Source organism: Ciona robusta, chromosome 11 (assembly GCF_009617815.1).
Source record: "Ciona robusta chromosome 11, ASM961781v2".
Taxonomy (NCBI): domain Eukaryota; kingdom Metazoa; phylum Chordata; class Ascidiacea; order Phlebobranchia; family Cionidae; genus Ciona; species Ciona robusta.
The window spans coordinates 4,302,804-4,321,726 of NC_143245.1; the positions used below are offsets into that span (position 1 = coordinate 4,302,804).

General features: G+C 34.5%; 4 protein-coding genes and 1 pseudogene across 4 annotated transcripts in view; all 5 read left to right on the forward strand.

Annotated features, from left to right (window-relative positions):
• The first annotated feature begins 257 nt into the window (after positions 1 to 257).
• On the forward strand, positions 258 to 10,096 carry LOC149728208 (TBC1 domain family member whacked-like). The gene is made up of 9 exons (XM_089888433.1): positions 258 to 564; positions 768 to 867; positions 1,578 to 1,685; positions 3,484 to 3,705; positions 4,016 to 4,081; positions 4,892 to 5,081; positions 7,323 to 7,477; positions 8,297 to 8,467; positions 8,971 to 10,096. Exons 1-9 carry the CDS (start codon positions 431 to 433, stop codon positions 9,283 to 9,285), a joined length of 1,461 nt encoding a protein of 486 aa, XP_089744559.1. The 5' UTR covers positions 258 to 430; the 3' UTR covers positions 9,286 to 10,096.
• Positions 10,097 to 11,118: 1,022 nt separating this feature from the next.
• On the forward strand, positions 11,119 to 14,844 carry LOC149728209 (uncharacterized). Its single transcript, XM_089888438.1, has 5 exons — positions 11,119 to 11,333; positions 11,418 to 11,551; positions 12,092 to 12,203; positions 12,697 to 12,817; positions 13,376 to 14,844. Exons 1-5 carry the CDS (start codon positions 11,221 to 11,223, stop codon positions 13,595 to 13,597), a joined length of 702 nt encoding a protein of 233 aa, XP_089744564.1. The 5' UTR covers positions 11,119 to 11,220; the 3' UTR covers positions 13,598 to 14,844.
• LOC149728210 (uncharacterized) lies at positions 13,732 to 18,058 on the forward strand (annotated as a pseudogene).
• The window catches only part of LOC149728212 (cytoglobin-1-like), a 51,307-nt gene continuing 50,434 nt past the window's right edge, over positions 18,051 to 18,923 (forward strand). The window contains exon 1 of the mRNA XM_089888443.1: positions 18,051 to 18,066. The gene's annotated coding sequence lies outside the window, so the exon portion shown is untranslated. The remainder of the gene's footprint in view (positions 18,067 to 18,923) is intronic.
• LOC149728211 (transmembrane protein 198-like) overlaps positions 18,051 to 18,923 on the forward strand; it is a 41,301-nt gene continuing 40,428 nt past the window's right edge. Inside the window, exon 1 of the mRNA XM_089888432.1 lies at positions 18,051 to 18,066. The gene's annotated coding sequence lies outside the window, so the exon portion shown is untranslated. The remainder of the gene's footprint in view (positions 18,067 to 18,923) is intronic.

The following is an 18,923-nucleotide window of genomic DNA, read 5'->3' on the forward strand; positions in this document are numbered from 1 at the left end:
TTTTTACTAGTACCGCCAAGTTTTTTAGGTTTAGAAGCTTATAGGGTAAAGTTGTTGAAAGCTAAACCTTCTCTGTGTATATTAACTTCTTCAGCTGTATATTCTGTATTCTACATAGTGGCGGATAGTGATACTTTGTTGCTGGCAATGGTAGTTTAATTTATTTGTAATTTACAAAATACCATCAGTCCTTTTAAAGAAATATAGACCAATCTGTAACCTACCGGAGGATTCTTTACTAGGTCTAAATTTTCTTATGGCTTTTTCACAATTATGTTCTTGACAGATGATAAAGATTGTATGAGTTACTGATGTATGAATTATTACATTATAACATGTAGCCAACCGCTGTTGTATCTCAGTGCTGTATTTAATTTGGGGATAACTGCAGTCATTTTCTAAGTTATATCCTCGCATTGTGATGTAAACAATGGAACAATCAGATAATGCACAAGATCCGATAATCAACGGCAATCATGTCGAGGAAACATCTGGAACTTCAAAACAAATGCAAGAAATTGATAAATATGGGTTTACTGGAGGCACACAATATACAAATCCGGAGTAAGTTGATTTAGATATTTGTTTTGATCGAAACTCCACCCCTCCCACTCCAGGAATTGATGCCTATGGTTGTAATATTGTGATCTAGTAATATTCAAGTCTTTTGACCTCTTCTTTGTCTTGGTCTTCTTGTAAATTAGTAAACTGCATCAGAACACAATATTTTGTACTTATTACATAATCTTTATTCTTTTGTTCCATAGTTCCGAAGATATTCCAGTAAATAAGATTCGGAAACGAGAAATAAAATGGTTGACAATGCTTGATAATTGGGATTTGTGGATGGCCAAAAAGTTTTCCAAGGTATTTCAATAATATTCAAATAACGGTTTTCATGATGTCACAGTGTAAAGTAGATGATGAACCACTTAGCAAGTTTGCTCTGGCAGTTCATATACTAAGTTTGTAAAGTGAGCTAATTCAAAATATAGCAAATACCTGCATTCCTAATTTGTTATGCGTTTAATGTTAATCACAAAAGGCCTTCTCATAATAAAAAGTTTAGAAAACCGCTTAGAAATTTTTTTGCCAATTTTTTGTTTGATTTAGGAATTTATATTTTACTGGTAAAATAATCACTGTTTAAAATGAAAGCTATTTTTCTTTTAAGTGACAATTAGCTTCTGTTTTTATTTCACCACAGCATAGTAGGAATGGAAAGCAAAATATTATAATTACTATCTATGCTTTAATAGCTTCAAAAGACTACAGAATAAGCGTTTAGAACAGTGGTTTCCAAACTGGGCTCCGTATGGCAGTCTAGAGGATCTGCAATGTAGAAAAATGATTATAATGTGATAATACAAATCACACATTGTTGTGGTTTTTACATTTTTTCAATTGCATTCTTTAATTTTTATTGGGCCTCGAAATATCAAAATAGTTGCAAAGGGTCCATCAGCCAAATTTTTCAGAAAAGTTTGGGAACTGTTGGTTCAGAATGAATCTTACATGGCAGTAGCTGGTATGGTATTTGGAGTACTGATAACATGTTTATATTTCGTGTTTTTCAGGTTAAACAAAGATGCAGAAAAGGAATTCCATCTTCACTCCGTGGCAGAGCATGGCAGTTATTGTGTGGAAGCAATTTACTACAAAGACAAAATGTTGGAAAATATGAGGTGTGTGGTTCATTACACATTCTATTAAAAATATATATAAGTAGAAAATTCCTAATACCATGGTTTCCCAACTGATACCTAATTCCCCACCCCACAGGACAGAAGTCTGTTCATTGTCAAACCACGACAAGGCTTTTACTAATTCTTTAATAGCCGATACAACAAATCTACATTTATATCACATAGATATTTACTTTTTCTTGCTGCCAATTAACCCCATAATCCAAACAAATATTAGCTTTTTTTTAAATTGTCAGCTTCTTTCTTTTTTATAAAAGTAGTATCAGTTGTCTTATACCAAAGCTGTATTCTATTGTGTACTCAACTTCTCAAATCATGCCATAGACCTAATATTGTAATTGTCCTTCGATTTTTACATTATATACATGCAAATTTTAGTTTATGTGCATCAGATTTTAGAATTGGTTTGGTATGTAGTATGTAAAAGCATAATCTAACAAAGTCATATCATATAAAAACTAAAAATGGTTCCTAATCCTATGAATAGGGGGTTATGTAGAGAAAAAAGTTGTGAACCATTGGTAGGTATATAAAACCACTCAGTTTTATAGTTTCATTTCACAGATAACAACTAACTTTATTGCGACTGCTTAGTTGTATTCTAAAAGACCATAAAATGGTAGATGGTAGTGGACTAGTGGTAATATAATATCTATATATTTTAGGGGTTGAGACCTAGCCATTATGGAAGAATAATAAGCAATTGCGACTGGTTCTGTTATTTTGTTATAGTTTTATCATTTTTAATGTGGTTGTAGCTTAATTGAAATAGAATGTTTGAATAATTGAAAATCATACCATTTATAAATATAAAAAAACATCTAGGGGCAAGTAAGTGCAGGAGCCTTGTATATAAAAACTAATACACACATTGACACACATTGTTATTGCGAATAACTTTTAATTCATGGCTGTTACTGATAGTTCATTGTTTCAATTTAAATGATTATTTTAATCGCCTTGCCTCATGCCGCACTTGCCAGTTGTCACATACAGAGCAGCTGCAAACACAGCTAAAGTTCTTGTTTTAAAGTGAGACCACACTCTGCCAACAATTTTATGCTGTTGTTGTATAATTATATTTTGAGAGAGAAAGTAGGGAGAAATGCACCCTAAAACAGTTCTAAACAGATTTTTATTATTTGTACATTAAAACTGCTGACCTTATACTACCATGATACTTACATAACCTGTACCTTGTCAGATCATTTGCATTCTGTTCTATAGAATTGTAAAATATGTAAAACTTAGGGTGCTTTATGATTGTTTCATGCACTGATGCATATAGTACATTCTTGATCAATGTTTTGAAATGTCTGCCTTTCCTTATGTATGTTTATAGTTCATACATACCATAATGACTGTAAAACACAATCATGCAGAAACAAAACAGAATGCAAATCAGAATCGTACAGAAAAATTATCAAAATATTGTTCATATTTTAAAGCATTAGCTCTTTGCAACAAACATAAACATTTAATAAAAACACAAGGAGATTTGTTTTCTAAAATCTCGTAATTACGATTGGTGCTGAGTCTTACCACCAGTGAATCACAGCTTGTTTTCACTGTTATTTACTAAAAGTAACACAAATATATAAATGTAATTTTGTTAAACTAGGAAACTTGTTTGACAATTATGTGTAAAGTTTATTCAATATTTAAGATACCTATGGTGGGTTCTCATCTCTGGTATTGTAAATTTTGACATGAAACAGTAAGTCTAAAGCTAGTTCAAAGTTGCTAGTTGCTATTACAAATAAAACCTTCACCATAGGAGCTGCTAAAGACTGAAGCAGCATCGAACGCGGTCGAGGATATCGAAAAAGATCTTCATCGGCAGTTTCCCTTCCATGAAATGTTTGCGAAGAAGCACGGAACTGGGCAGCAGGATTTATACAACATATTGTACGCATATGCTGTGTACAATCCTAAAGATGGATACTGTCAAGCACAAGCACCAATTGCAGCAGTGTTACTCATGCATATGCCTGCAGAGGTAAGTAACATCTTAATGAATCAGTCATATGATAATCCAGGTTGGGACAAACCGTGGGAAATGAGCAGTGTGCAGCTTTTGTGCAGCCCGCACAACTTTGTCCAACTACATGCCGGAATTGATAGTGCTAAATCCAAGTTTTGTAAAATGCACCAAGCTTGGGTAATTGTTAATGTTCGTAACCTGTGAGCTGGGAACAGTAAGAATGTAGCTAAAACAAATTAAAATCTTTAAAAAAAAAGTTAAAAAGTGTGGCCTAGTTCTTAATTTGGAAACCTTTCAAATTGTCTTATTTCAAAATATTTTGCAGGAAGCATTTTGGTGTATGGTTGCAATGTTTGACTTTTACATACCAGGATATTTCAGCCCAGGTTTGGTAAGTTTAAAAGTTTTTGTTTATGCAGTTCGCACTGCATATTTTGCTGTTTTTACGAAACATTTTGCTATTTAAAAGCATTGTGGCCTTTTATTTTTAAAAACTTTCCATTATTTTAATAATAAAAAGTAATAATTTAAAACTGTAAAGAGTAGATGTAGAGTACATTAGTCATCACCATCTACTATTTTAAGACATTCAGTGTTTGCATTATGTCAATGTAAGAAACGATACATTCAGATAATTTCTGCAGTTCAGTTTGGTTTAACCTTTTTTTACAATTTTATTGTTTATTAATGTCCCATTTACCCTCTGTAGTACTGAATGATTCTACAGTTAAATTCAAATTAGTAGTAGCAACTCCCACACAGAAAAGACAATTTATTGTTTTTTTATCATTGCTTTCTTTTAAAATAATAATATTTTATAACATGTAATAACCTGTACCATACATAAGACAATTTAGCTAGACATGATTAGGTTGATTTATTATTATGTGCAAAGGTGACAAAATGTGTTGAGTATTTCTGCACGAGGGTGGTAGGATATGAAAGATTGAGAAACAAATTGACTATACTATACATTTTTTAAACTATAACAGTGTAATACAACTAATACTTGATATTTATATATCAATGTACTCAATGGCCCAGCCAGAAAAAAAAAATAGGGGAGAGGGGGGGTGGGGGCTTTATCAAATAATTTTCAAAAAATTGTTTTAAATGTTTTTTCTGGTTTATAAGGGGGGGGGGGGGTCGCGACTCCCTAAACCCCCCTGGCTGCGCCACTGAATGTACTTAATTTTTATAGGAAGTGGTGCAAGTTGATGGAAATGTAATGCAAGGTCTTTTACGCTCGGTTTGCCCCATTATATATAAACACATGGAAAAACACCACGTCTCACCGATGCTATACTGCACAGAATGGTTCATGTGTATATTTGCACGGACATTACCGTGGCCTTCTGTTCTTCGACTGTGGGACATGTTCTTCTGTGAAGGTAATGTTAATTGTATTACAAAACTTATCTAAACATCTTTTTTAAGATGTTGTTGGGTGAATTTCCCAAACTTTACTTTGGTCAACTGTTTTTGTTAATTGATAATATCTGAGTTAGTAAGTCTTAAAATAAAACACATATTGTATATATATATATAAGCTAAAATGAATGAATTCGTTATCGTTCGTGACCAAAGAGGAAAGAACAGGAGAGTTTATATAAGCGAAAAGACAAGTTGTACAATAAACAACAGTTGTTTAAACATGCTTGTTGATAAAAAAGAGAGAAATAATGTTTTTTGAATAAAAGGCGAAACCGTTACACCTTAAGGATTATGCAATGTACAATGTAAAATAAAAAACAATGTGGACACTAAACAGTAATCATAAAAAGTTTAATTACCTTATGTGAAAGTAATAATTAGTATTTTAATTTTTCACGGTATTATATGCATTGTTTAGTAGATATAATATATATTACCAATGTTGTCAAGCAAACACACTTAGAGTATTCATAGACTATTTCCAATACACACTGATAAGTACTGTAACTATTAGTTATAACAGATATAATCATTCATAAAACAGAAATCACACACAGTGTACTTACTACTTAAATGACACGGTACAGTCACAAGCATAATTTCCTGTGGTATCAACCTACCTACCCCATACACAAATCACAGGCAAGAATATAAAATGTGTGTAATCAAACTTTAATAATTAGTTTGCCTCACAATCCAAAGTACAGTTAACAATAGTGTGGTCTCCAACACAATAAAGTATGCTTGATAGATTTATACTATAGAACAGATTGGACAAAGTTTATTACTAACAGTCTAATGCACTGCGTTTTAGCCAAAATTTTAATATTTAATTTTTTTATTTGATGAGTAATTTATATTCTGCTATCACAGTTACCAAAAAATGCTTTTATCCTGTAAGATGAAAAGCTCCTCCTGTGTAAAACCCCATACATTGTCGCACTTCAATTTTTATTTACTTCAGCAAGTTTTTTTCTACACGATTTTTTATTACTTTTTTTTCATTTAAAAAAAAAATATTTGATTCACCCGTAAGCATTGTTGGTATGCTTCTTTAATTTGATTTCAAAAGTACACCACATACTAAGATTGGTTACAAGTGATAAATTTGAATACTAAAATATGTTTAATTAGTGATGATTGGTTATATACTAGCATAACATTAATATATTATTTAATATTGATTTTATTTGAAACAAAGTAGCTTTTTTACCTGTTGAACCTAATTATTTTATGCATCAAGCAGATTTTTTACCTCTTTATAATATTGATTTACAAATTTTAAAAGAGAAAAAATATGTAAGTCAGAAATGAGAATTAAAAAAATACTCAATTTTGAAATAAGATGAATTTGCAATTTATGTTGTTTAAACAAGCAAATCAAACATCATGATATTAACAAAAGATTTGGTTGCCATGAATGACTGGCTTGACTTTATTGACTTAGAAAGAAAAAATGTTGCTCAGTTTTACTGTAATTGAGTAAAATTACTCAATCTTGAACATATTTAAATGTTATTTTCAAATATAAATTTTTTCTAACACATTGAAAACAAATGAATTATTACTCTGGTACTTGCATAGGACAAACTGTTATGATAAACATTATTTTTATTTTTTTGATGAAATTTTCATTTGATGTAGCATTCTTATGTTTTATGCCCATCTTAGGTCCTGCAAATATTACTTTGTTAAACTATTATATTCCAGTAAAATATTAAGGATAGGGCTTAATAAAGCAAATTTAGGTTTTTATAATAAACAACAATAAGTTGAACCTAAATTTTATAAATTATACCTATATACTGTATGTTAGTATACTATTATGGAATACTAAATGTTTGTTAATAAAGTTTGAACAAAAGAAAGTTCATATTTTAAGTTTGTAGCTCAGTAGTTAAGGTACTTGACTCTACTGAATTCGAAGCTTCATGGTATTATGGACATGAGTACCAACCACAAAATGTCAGCCGTATAGAAAAAAACAAACAATGTAATAAACAAAATATTCACCTGCAGATTTAATGGGTGATAACTCATAATCAGCATGTGTTGTTATAACTTCACAGCGTCATGCCCGAATAAGTGACAATTTTTTTATTCACATACAAAAGTGGATGAATTCATCCTTTGTTTACCACGATGTTTGTTCAAAACTTTTATTTTATAGTTCCTATCAATTATAGTTCCTATCTCAGGTGTGAAGATTGTTTTTCGTTGTGGACTTGTTCTTTTAAAAAGCACACTCGGTACACCAGAGTTGCTGAAACAACTTCCCGGTTTGTACGAAACTATGGAGAAGTTACGGAAGTTAAATCCAAAATCTATGCAACCCGATGTCCTTATGAATATGGTAATGTAGTTTTGTTTAAAATGTTATAACACAGTCATATGCTGCGTCATGTTTCATGCCCAAAAACTTTTCATTCTCTCAAAATTAGTTTTGAAGAGCACTCTGGTCCTAAGAAACGACATATTTTTTTATAAAACCTCTACGAATCAACAAAGTACCTCAGCAAGAGTTTGTGTATTTCTTATGCCAATCCATTAATTAGACTAAAAACAGGAGAATTTAGGCGAAAAAAGAAGGGTTATAAAGTTGTATGTAGCTGTAACACCAATACTGCCCTTATTTTTTATGACTGCATCACTGGTCCTGAATATTAACTTCTGGAATAGACATTCTTGTGTATATGTGTATTATCTGCATGTAATGTTGCAGCGTCTTTGAATGAAAACTGGCCAACAAAGTCCAATTTTGGCAGAACTGACATCCTTGATAATTTAGATCATTACATCAATAGAGTAAAATTGTGCCAAAAATATACATATTTATCAAACATTGATGTCTAAAAAAATGTTTCTTAATTTTTTATAATTTTATAAGGAATTTCCAACTGTTTTATACTCCTGATATTGGGGCAAATAAAACAATATTCATACATAATATGTTTATCACAAAAGGCAGTATCACAAGAAAAAGCTCAACCTATTTTTCCTGTTAATTTGTGTCATGTCGGAAGTTTAAATATCCCTTAGTATAAAAAATTTATGTAGGAAAATATTCAAAGTATTTTCCTACATAAATTTTTGACGTAAAATTCTTTTAGAAAGCTAGGAGGGGTGTATTTTCTAACCCAACTACTTTAATTTTGTTTTAACCCAACTTCAGATTATCGATCTCAAAGTCACCGAGTCCGATTTAGAAAATGAACACCGGAGGCAGCAGAAACAATGGAAGAGCCAGCAGCCTCCGTTACGTGCAGTCAAGCGTATCTATCGTTACACCCCAACCCACCAGTATAATTTATCTTCAACGAAAACAGGGAAAGTTTCCAAACAGGTTCGTGTATCGAATAATAAATCCCAGGCATGGTGAAAATGTTAGTGTAATGAATGAGTGTATGAATGTAACTTACTTTACCCTCGCATGATCGGAAAACAACAGTCGTTATAACACGGGTTTAACACCTCGTGCCAGCTTACGAGTTACCATGTATCCTAATTTGTGGGTGATTATTTTTTGGGGGATTTTTTAAGTATGGCCCAAGGACTCATACACCCACAATGGTAGCAGCGTTGAACCTTGAACCCATTACCTCTGGGTTACAGGCAGGCACACTAACCACAAAGCCACGGCGCTGGACAAATATTTCTATTTTGAAAAGTTGCAATTCTAATAAAATAAGTGCAATCAGCAATGTTGTATTGAAAATACGTAATTTCTACTCATTGTAGACAATTTAAAGATAGAATTTGTTAATATTTTGCGTGTCTTGAATTGTCAGTTATAAATTCACAGAAATAAGATTAAAACTGGACTAACATGAATATTAATTTGTCTAGAAACTGAGTGCAGTAAGCATGAACACCCCACAAATAATGGAACAAACAAGATCGCTTGAGAAGAAAACAAGCCGTCGTTCTAAGGAACCAGTCAAACATGACCAACCGAGAGTCGAACTAAAAAATTACAAACGAAATTTAAACGGATCGAATGCGGATATATCCTACTTATATGCTGATGGTCATTTATCCAGTAGTGTTGCCACTGAGGTTCGTTCTACGAGTAACGGTTCCATCAATAAAGCTGGTCTGGAAACACTGCAAACAGACGTAACAGATAATGTGGCGGGAAACACTGAAAATTCAAATTTCTGACAAAATTCTCGAGATTTTCCGCAAGTTCCTGATCCCGTAACGTCTTCCACGTAAAACACGTTGATCTACGTTTTTTTTATAAAAAATATCATTTATATTTATACCTTTTGATTCCAGCATTCCTTGCGGTCGCCACTATTGCGATCTGACATTGCTTTGTCCAATTATCTTTAAATTGCACATGGCACAGTTTAATCGAACAGGCACAAATATGTTACGACTTTGTGTTGAAAATTTTTCACTATTTGGTTAGGTGCAGATTTTCCAACACAAAATCAGTTGTGTATACTTAAAATTACAATAACATCCTAATTTGTCCAAGTGTTGATATTGTAGCAAAACTTGGTTGTAAACATTATTATACGATGTAGTGGTTATGGGTTTACGATTAGTGTGTATAATAAAAGTTTACGTTTTAAACCCTGTTAAAAACACTAACGTGGAAATAACTGCAACACATAGTCTGTATTATTAATAAATCTCCACTATTCCCTATTTCCGCTTTAATCATGACCTTATTTTATTCCACAACTCATATTTCCCTATTTAAACAATGAGTGCATGTAGAAATATCCTGTTTATGAAGAGCCACTACGCTCTGTGATTTATAGTTAGAACCAAAGTTGTATTTCTTAGTCTTTATATCACATTGTGACTTCTTGAATTTCCTATTATTCCTACATTACCCTACTTTAAGTGGTGCGATTGTATTATTACCAGCAAAGCATCGCTAAAGCTGCGCAAACTCTTTTCTTTTAAACACTTTAGTGTGCAATTATGTGCGTTGTTTTTAATAAATTGTTCATTTTCATAGCGCCTGCAAAGGTAACCTTTTCGATATGTAAGGTCCCATGTTGTGTTTATTCAGTTTTATTCAAACACAAAAATGCATTAGTGACTATACCTATCAGTTCCAAACATCTTACAAGCAAAGGTGACGCCTATATCGTAGGCCACTTACAACTTCCTTTAGCAGATCTTACAGGGTAATCGAAAGTAGTCTGAAGCCGCTTAAACTAGATGTGGGTGGTGAGAAATTGGCAATTAATTGAAGACAGTAAATCTTCGAACACCAATCCACCCACCCATTACTGACCAGATAAAAGCAACTTTATCTAAATTCTAAAACAAACACGGGTGCTGGTAAAGAGTCTTTCCCCCACCATATTTGCTAACCCCTAACAAGTAACCCCTATAACCATTAACCTCCTAACCATCAACACCTAACCTATGGGTTAGTGGTTAGCAAATAAGGTGGGGGGGGGATTCTTCACTAGCACAAACACGTTTCGAACCAGGCCACAACGTGTAATTTCAGCCTTTGGAATAAGTTAGTTACAATTCTCTGCTTCTTAGGGGATAATATATGGTGTCTAAAAAAACGTCCAGCCCATTTGGTATTGCCCATTTCTACAAGAAACTCAAAATTACTTCTTTTTTTTGCTGTTTTCGCAGACGAGAACGGATGTCAGATTGTTCTTATAAAGAGAGGAAACATTAATTGCTGCTATCGCTACAGCATAGATAATACGTATTATCTATCGCTACAGTACAGGTATATCTTTGAAAGCGGGATTTTTGCAGTCAACGCGAAAAATTGATAATTGACAGTATATATATATATTATAAATATTAAATAAATATATATTTATTATAAAATATTTATTATAAAAATAAAAACATTTGTGGGACAGTCAGTTAGTAATGCCCGAGGGCTGAGTTTTTAACACAAGGAAGCAAATGTTTTAAGTTACGCACTGACTGGCTCGAATTGTACTTTAGAAGCTAGTCACTGAATATGTTAGCCCATTGCATATGCATTGTTTATATTAAACTGTTTCTTCTTTAGCGCCTGCAAACGCAGAAGCAATTTCCTGCTCAACAGACTGTAGGTATCACATTGCGTTTATTTTACTTTTAGTTCTCGGTTCTAGGATGTCTTTAAACTCTTCGTCGGACGCGAATGTTGCCCGTGATGCTTTTCAGAGAATTAACACATACGTGAAACCCAACGACCTTTCGGAAACTGAAAAGTTTTACACTTCTTGGTAAGTCGACATTAATTCTTAAACAATGATTTGAAAAGTGTTGTTGAACCAATTTTTAAAGATGACTTATCTAATTCCTAACAGGGTTGAGACTTACGATGCGGATTACAGTGTGATCGATTACAAGCCTCACGCTCGTATGGCGAGTACTTTAACAGCATCAGTCAACGACGAGGACAAAATAAACGAAAAGTTTTGCGTATTAGACATAGCTTCAGGTATGTTAATTTCTGTTTTTGTGTGGTTTAATCGCAATAATGCTGGTGAAAGACTGTAGTGACTCTAATTTAAGGGTTCCCGGGCACATCTATATACGGTGTTGTATTACACTATTATATTCTAAACTTTAAAATAGTATAGTAGGGTGGGGGAAGATGGGACACCTTTCACACATAATAGCCAAATATCCCGATCATGTTTTAAACAATTAACAACGATCTATGGGAGCCGTGAGGATAAAGTTTCATAAAAAATCGTTGAATGTTTGTTTACTATCAATTTAGAGGAGAAAATAGATTGAAAAGGTGTCCCATCTTCTCCCACCCTACTATATGTTTACTTTGTGTCTTTGTTTAAGATATTTTAAGGCTGATCATTTACTTTGGTCACTCATGGGTTTTTCAAATTGCTAGTCACATACAGAAAGATTGCATACGTGGTATAAATGATCAAAAACTGTATGGAATTAAATCCCGTGTTATAACGACAGAATGAAAAAGTGTCATTCAATGATTTTAAGTTACTATCTTTTTCTGCAGGTACTGGAAATTGTGCACAGACCCTAAGAAATAATGGTTTCAAATGGACAATCGATGGTATAGAAGGAAACGCAGCAATGAATGAGAAGGCCAAAGCTAAAAATCTTTACAGGCAAGTTGTATTCATATTAACACGTATGTATCCTTGAGCAAGATACTTACGGCAATTGCGCGATCCCATTGGTCACTAATGGTCCAAACTCGAAATTGTTAGCCATACTGAAATAAAAACAAATATTTACAAAGTTACCTACGCGGTAACTGGCACGAGGTTTACGAAACGGAACATCTACGTTATAACGACTGTCGTTTTCCGGCCCTGTGAAGATAAAGCAAGTTACATTTAGTTACATCCATGCATTCATTTAAAGCTTGGAGTCACTAAGTAAGAGTATGATATTAATGCACTTTATTTTCCCTGGATATTCTGTAACAATATCTAACCTAAAACACCCAATAGTCCTTTTTAGTATACCTGTGGTCTGTGGATATGCATTTTCCTTTATAGCTTATAGCGTAACGGTTAAATCTTATTTTTTCCCAAATTAAAAAAACTGTATTGCCCGAATGACCAAGTATAAATTTTACTGTAAAACGAATCTTAGAAATCTGAAGGTGGAATACGTTACTCCCAATGAACGTATGACGTATGATGACGACAGCTATGACGTCATAGTATCAATCGGTGGGTTTTCAAGAACTCATATACAACCGGAATGCATTAAGGTATGTAGACTAAACGGTAGTGAGTGCATTATTTGTATTAATGTATGAATGAATGTAACTTACTGTATCCCTCGTGGAAAACGATAGTTGTTATAACACGAGTTTTTACACACCTCGTACCAGCTTACGAGTTACCATGTATGTTAGGCTACTTTGTGGGTGATAATTTTTTTTAAATTGCTTCATTTTTTATGTATGGCTGATAATTTGGACAACCCATTAGTGACCACTAGGTTGGAGCAATTACCGTTAAGTGTCTAGCCCAAGGACACATACGCTCCCAATGGTAACAGCGAAGAGCCTTGAACCCATTACCTCTGGGTTCAAGGCAGGCGTGCTAACCACTTTGCCACGGCGCCAGATAATTGTAGCTGTATTACCAACAGCAGGCACTAGAGTTTTAGCTAACAAGTATATATATAACGGAAAAAAAGATTTTTTGCAACATGTAGGCTATACATATGAAAACCACTTATTCACAAAAGCAAAAAAATGAGTAAAGGTATTTCAAATAGTTCAATTTAAATATTTCGGTCAATCGAGGTTTCTGCATTTTAGGAAGTCCTTAGGATTTTAAAACCGGGGGGATTGTTCTGGTTTTCAGTGAGAAAGAGTGATGCTGCTGAAAGTTACAATGCCACGGTATATGCCATCTTAACCGATTTGGTTCACAAAAACCTTGTAAAAATTCTGGCAAGAGAAGAGATGGACTATTATGGCTGCAAATTTGACAAAACAATTCAAAAACAGGGATACGAACGTTGTGTTCGAAAGATTTGATAATAGTTTAATAAACAATTCAGATAAAAAATAAATTCGTGTAAACAGATATTCGTTTGTTCAATATAAGTGGTTATTATACAAATGGCTGTACTACAACGAGATTCCTACTTTTATACAGGTAAGTTGCGATAATGTCTTCAGGACAGCAGGTCATTCAAATTGAAATAATATGGTAGTGTGCTGGGGGAAGTCGGGACATCTTTAGCATATATTATTCCGATATCCTGAATCTGATCGTGTTTTAGACAATTAAAAACAGTCTATATAGGAGTCGTGAGGATACGGTTTTATAATTATTTGAATGATCTTTGTTTACTACCAAATGTGACAAAAAATGAAGTGAATAGGTGTCCCATCTTCCCTCACCCTACTATACATATACGGCCTCACAAGTATTATTGAATTTCAAAGAAAACAGAAAGTTGTTGAATATGTTGCATTTTTAAAAGTTTTGCGTTCTAATATAGTCAGAGTAGTGGAGAGGTGAGTATTGAATATAAATAACCAATAACTGCTAAGTTAACCCAAAGAATATACAAACATTCAACAGTTTTGAATTTTGATTCTATTTCAAAAATTCTGGTGTTTGCGGGGGACCGCAGTTTGCCTACAACTGCTATTATAGGCTATATGGAAACGATCTTGAAAAGAAAAACACTACTTTGTGTTCTTGGTGTACAACTTCGTGGGCTGATTATTAATTAAAGTTGATTTTAATTAACGATTCGAGACATTTAAGCAATTTTCGTCGAGATACATGAGACACCGGTTGTCAGCTTATTTATATGATATATTTTATGTTTAGTTCGAAAACAATGCAGAGCTCATGAGAAACGTTGCTTGATTTAGTTTTCAGTCATGATAATAAACATAGAAAATTCAGAGAATTATAAAACCGTATCATCACAACTCCCTTAGACCGTTGTTAATTGTTTAAAACACGATCAGGATATTTCTATACTGGGTGCTAAAGGTGTCCCATCTTTTCCCAATCTACTATATGTGTATAGAAAAACAAACACTAGAGAGCAGAGCTCTAACGAGTGGGCACGTATTAAAATAATTAGAATAATATCCATTACGGTTAATTTGTATATAGTACAATGGGGGAAGATAGGACACTTAAGCAAATATTGCCAAATATTTTCAAAATCAAAATAGATGACGGTTTTTGGGTAATACCACGAATTAGTACTATCATTCCTTTATTAATTGACAACAATTTAATAAAATATAATAAAACACACGAGGAGTTATTTAACTATCCGCACAACAGGTGAAATGTTACAAATTCGAAAACGCAGAGGAAAGATGGGACAGTTTAAAATCATTGTTAATTTTGATTAATAAGTGTATTTATAAATATTAATATACGTAAATAACACGAAATAATACTGTACTAAATAAACATTCTTTTTCTTGCCCAACTGCTAGAGTTTTTAACATGTTACCTATACATTATATTATTGCATAACAATTGGTATTGTTTGAACGACAAATATTGTATCCTACAAATGTATATAAACCACAGAAATAAAAAAGAGTAGAACGCGCAACTTCACAAAACCGTGATAATATTCTTTTTTCTATTTACGTGACCGCCAACTCCGTCCCCATTTCGCTTGGTCTCCATTGTAAAAGACAGACGCATAGTAGTTTTAGGTCCCTGTATCATCTCTCTCTTTTGCCGACATTAAAGATGCGCGTTCCTTTTTATTTCTGTGATATAAACTTGTAATAACAGAAAATTATTACTACTCTGTTTTTGGCACAAGCCCCTTCTCGCATTCTTGTCAACTTCTACTGGCCAGGTATAAGAAGCGACGTGGCACGTTTTTGCAAGTCATGCGATGTTTGCCAGAAAACAATCGGAAAAGGCAAAGTTGGAAAAGTACTGCTACAAAAAATGCCCCTGATTGATGTTCCATTCGAAAGGGTAGCGGTAGATCTTGTTGGTCCGATTCAACCTCCAAGCGAAAAGGGACATCGATACTTGCTCACCATGGTGGATTATGCAACAAGATACTCCGAAGCAGTCCCATTAAAAAAACATTACAACCGAGGATGTAGCTGAAGCACTGGTGGATATTTTCAGCCGGGTTGGCGTGCCTAATGAAATTCTATCAGATCAGGGGACCCAATTTATGTCCGGATGTATGAAAGAGGTGGAGAGACTATTGAAATTCGACATCTGAGGACTACACCTTATTCTCCGCAGTGCAACAGGCTGGTCAAAAGGTTCAACGGAACTCTGAAGACAATGCTGAAACGGTTGTGCGCTGAGCAACCAAAACAGTGGCATCGTTATATCAATCCACTGATTTTTGCCTATCGTGATGTACCCCAGGAATCAACCGGATTTGCGCATTTTGAACTGTTGTATAGGCGGGCCATCCGGGGGCCACTTCATATTTTAAAAGACATGGTAACTAACGAGGCGACCGACAAAGAAACATTGTGCAGCTATCAGTATGTTTTTGAACCACGTGAAAGATTGGAAATAACAATGCAAGTAGCCAAGGCAGCGAGTGCAGAAGCACAAAACCGGTACAAGAAGAACTTTGACCGAAAAACAAAACAGCGTCAGCTATCGGAGGAAGAACAGAATCTGGTCCTTCTGCCAACGGACAGTAATAAACTATTGATGCAATGGAAGGGACCTTATAAAGTCAAAGGAAAGGTCGGCATGAATGATTACCGGGTTGACAATAATGGCAAGGTAAAACTTTATCATATTAACTTACTCAAAAAGTATATCACGCGAAAACCGGAAGATAACGAAGACCGGAGTCTCACTCACGGTGAAGTGGTCCGCGCCTTATACTGTGAGACGCAGAGTTCTATAAACGATGACCAACTGCTGGAATTAGACTTGGGTGTTCACCATGAAACTACAGACGATGTGAAATTGGGAGAAAGCTTGACAGAAGAACAAAAAACAGGACATTTCGCGGATTGTGAAGTAGCATTCAGAAGTGTTCTTCGAGAAACCCGGGACGAAGCTGGTGGAGCATTTAATCAGTCTAACTAGTGATAAGCCGGTACGGTCGAAGCCATACGCAGTTCCTTTTCATGTACGGGAGTCATTGCTTAAAGATATACAAGAAATGCTGGCCAGATACAGGTTTTATACGACCATCGTCTTCACCATATGCATCACCAGTCGTTATGGTTCGTAAGAAGGATGGAACGAACCGAATCTGTATTAATTGATCCGACCCAAGATGGAACGAACCGAATCGACAATTGATCCGACCCAAGGCTATTGGCAGGTCAAAGTAGCTAAAGACGATATTAAAAAGACGACTGTCGTCACGCCTGACGGTTGTTACGAGTTCTGTAAGATGCCATTTGGGATGAAGAACTCTAGTGCTACTTTCGTTAGGGGAATGCGAAAACTACTGGAAGGTATGGCCAACGTCGAACATTACATTGATGACGTCATTGTACATTCGCGAACATGGAATGCGCACGTTGCCACCCTCAAAGAACTATTCAAGCGACTGGCCAAAGCCAATAAACGAAATGTCGACTGGGTGCCAGGGAGGTCGATTTCTTTGGCCATCATCATGTTGGTAACAACATCATTGGATTACACGATGATGATGTACGTAAGATACGCGAGGCAGCAACGCCAAAAATGAAACAGAAGTGCGGTCATTTTTGGGGCTAGGATACTATATCGGGAATATATTCCAAATTACGCTACAGAAGCCGTGCCTCACAGACCTTACGAAAAAAGGGCATCCAGACATTGTTGCATGGGGTGATGCACAAGAAAGGTCATTTAACACCCTTAAATCAAAACTATTAAGTAAACCAATCCTGCAACTCCCTGACCCCTCCTTAGGATTTATACTACGAACGGATGCATCTAAAGATGGAATCGGTGAAGTACTACTACAAGTTCATGGAGGGAAACCTTTCCCTGTGAGTTACGCAAGTAAAAAACTCTCAGACGCTGAGCGACGATATTGCCTCGCAGTCGTTTGGGGCGTAAAGAAGTTTAAGATGTACCTGTATATGGCACAAAAATTTGACAATGACCGAATTATGCGGTGGGCGATGTACTTACAGTCTTACAGAATTTCGATGTTCGATGCGAGTATATAAAAGGAAGTGCTAACGTTGGTGCTGACTACCTCAAACAACTCCTAAAAAGGGGGTTGTGTCACAAATGCTTTGTATCAACCGCTATCCTGGGAATTGGTTCGTCTGGATCACGCGTCTGCCTTTTTGTTTTACTGTATGCTTGATAACGAGCGGTCATGAAGTTTAACACTTCGTGAGCTAACCTTTGTATCTCGCATATAAATCGTCGTCCCATTTGATTCAAAACTCAAAAAGTATTGCAGGTGTTTGGAGTTTAGTAGTCATGATGCTATATGGCTTACGGTTTATTGTTATGTGTCGTACGATTCTAGAAAGGTATTTGTGTTGATGCTAACGTATTCTATTTGAATAAGGTTGTATGTGTTATGAATAAACGTTGTGTGCCATCTGATCAATTAAATTACTAGTTTGTTGTCTGTTAAGAGAACTTCCAAGAATCCCAAACTAAACCACGTCGTATCGTGACCTTCCGATACACGTGACACTGTTTTAAAATTTAGTAGGGTGGGGGCAGTTGGACACTTTGTCAGACGAGACTTTTTTTAATTTTCTTTTTACAGACCCCTATTTAATTATCACGACTTTATAAAACGCCCGTCAAAGCTGATTACTGTTTTTAAATATTAAAAAAATATGTAAAATAGAAACAGTATACTTTGAACAGGTAAAAAATGCACAATAGTAAGGTGCTATTTTTTAATGCTCGCTAAATCATAGTAAAGCCGAGGAAGTTTTTAGTTTGCGTGTGCGAACGATTAAACTAGTTTCATAGCTTCATAAAACAACCTTAAATATTTCGTACAGTTTGATTTTGTCTCATAAAACCAGTTTTAGTTTTGTAAAAAAACACTAAGATATAAGCATGAAGAAAATGGGCAGGGGTCAATATGATTTTAATTTAAGATAAAAACAACAAAAAATATCGGTTTAACGTTATATATATAAAGTTTACATAGCAAAGAAACTAGCACAGCCTGTTAAATTCGGTAGATTAACTACAAGTTGCAGAATACTGCTAATGTAAACCCCCCACATTGTATTTTTGTGTGTTTTCATTGCCAAACTTTGAAAAGTTTGCTTTTATTTTAATAATATATACCTCAGGGGTTATTCAAATATAAGATACTGATATAATAAAAAGATAATATTTTGAAAATATATTCGAAATTTGGTCATTTGCACTTGGTAATAATTTATGAGAAGTGGCTTG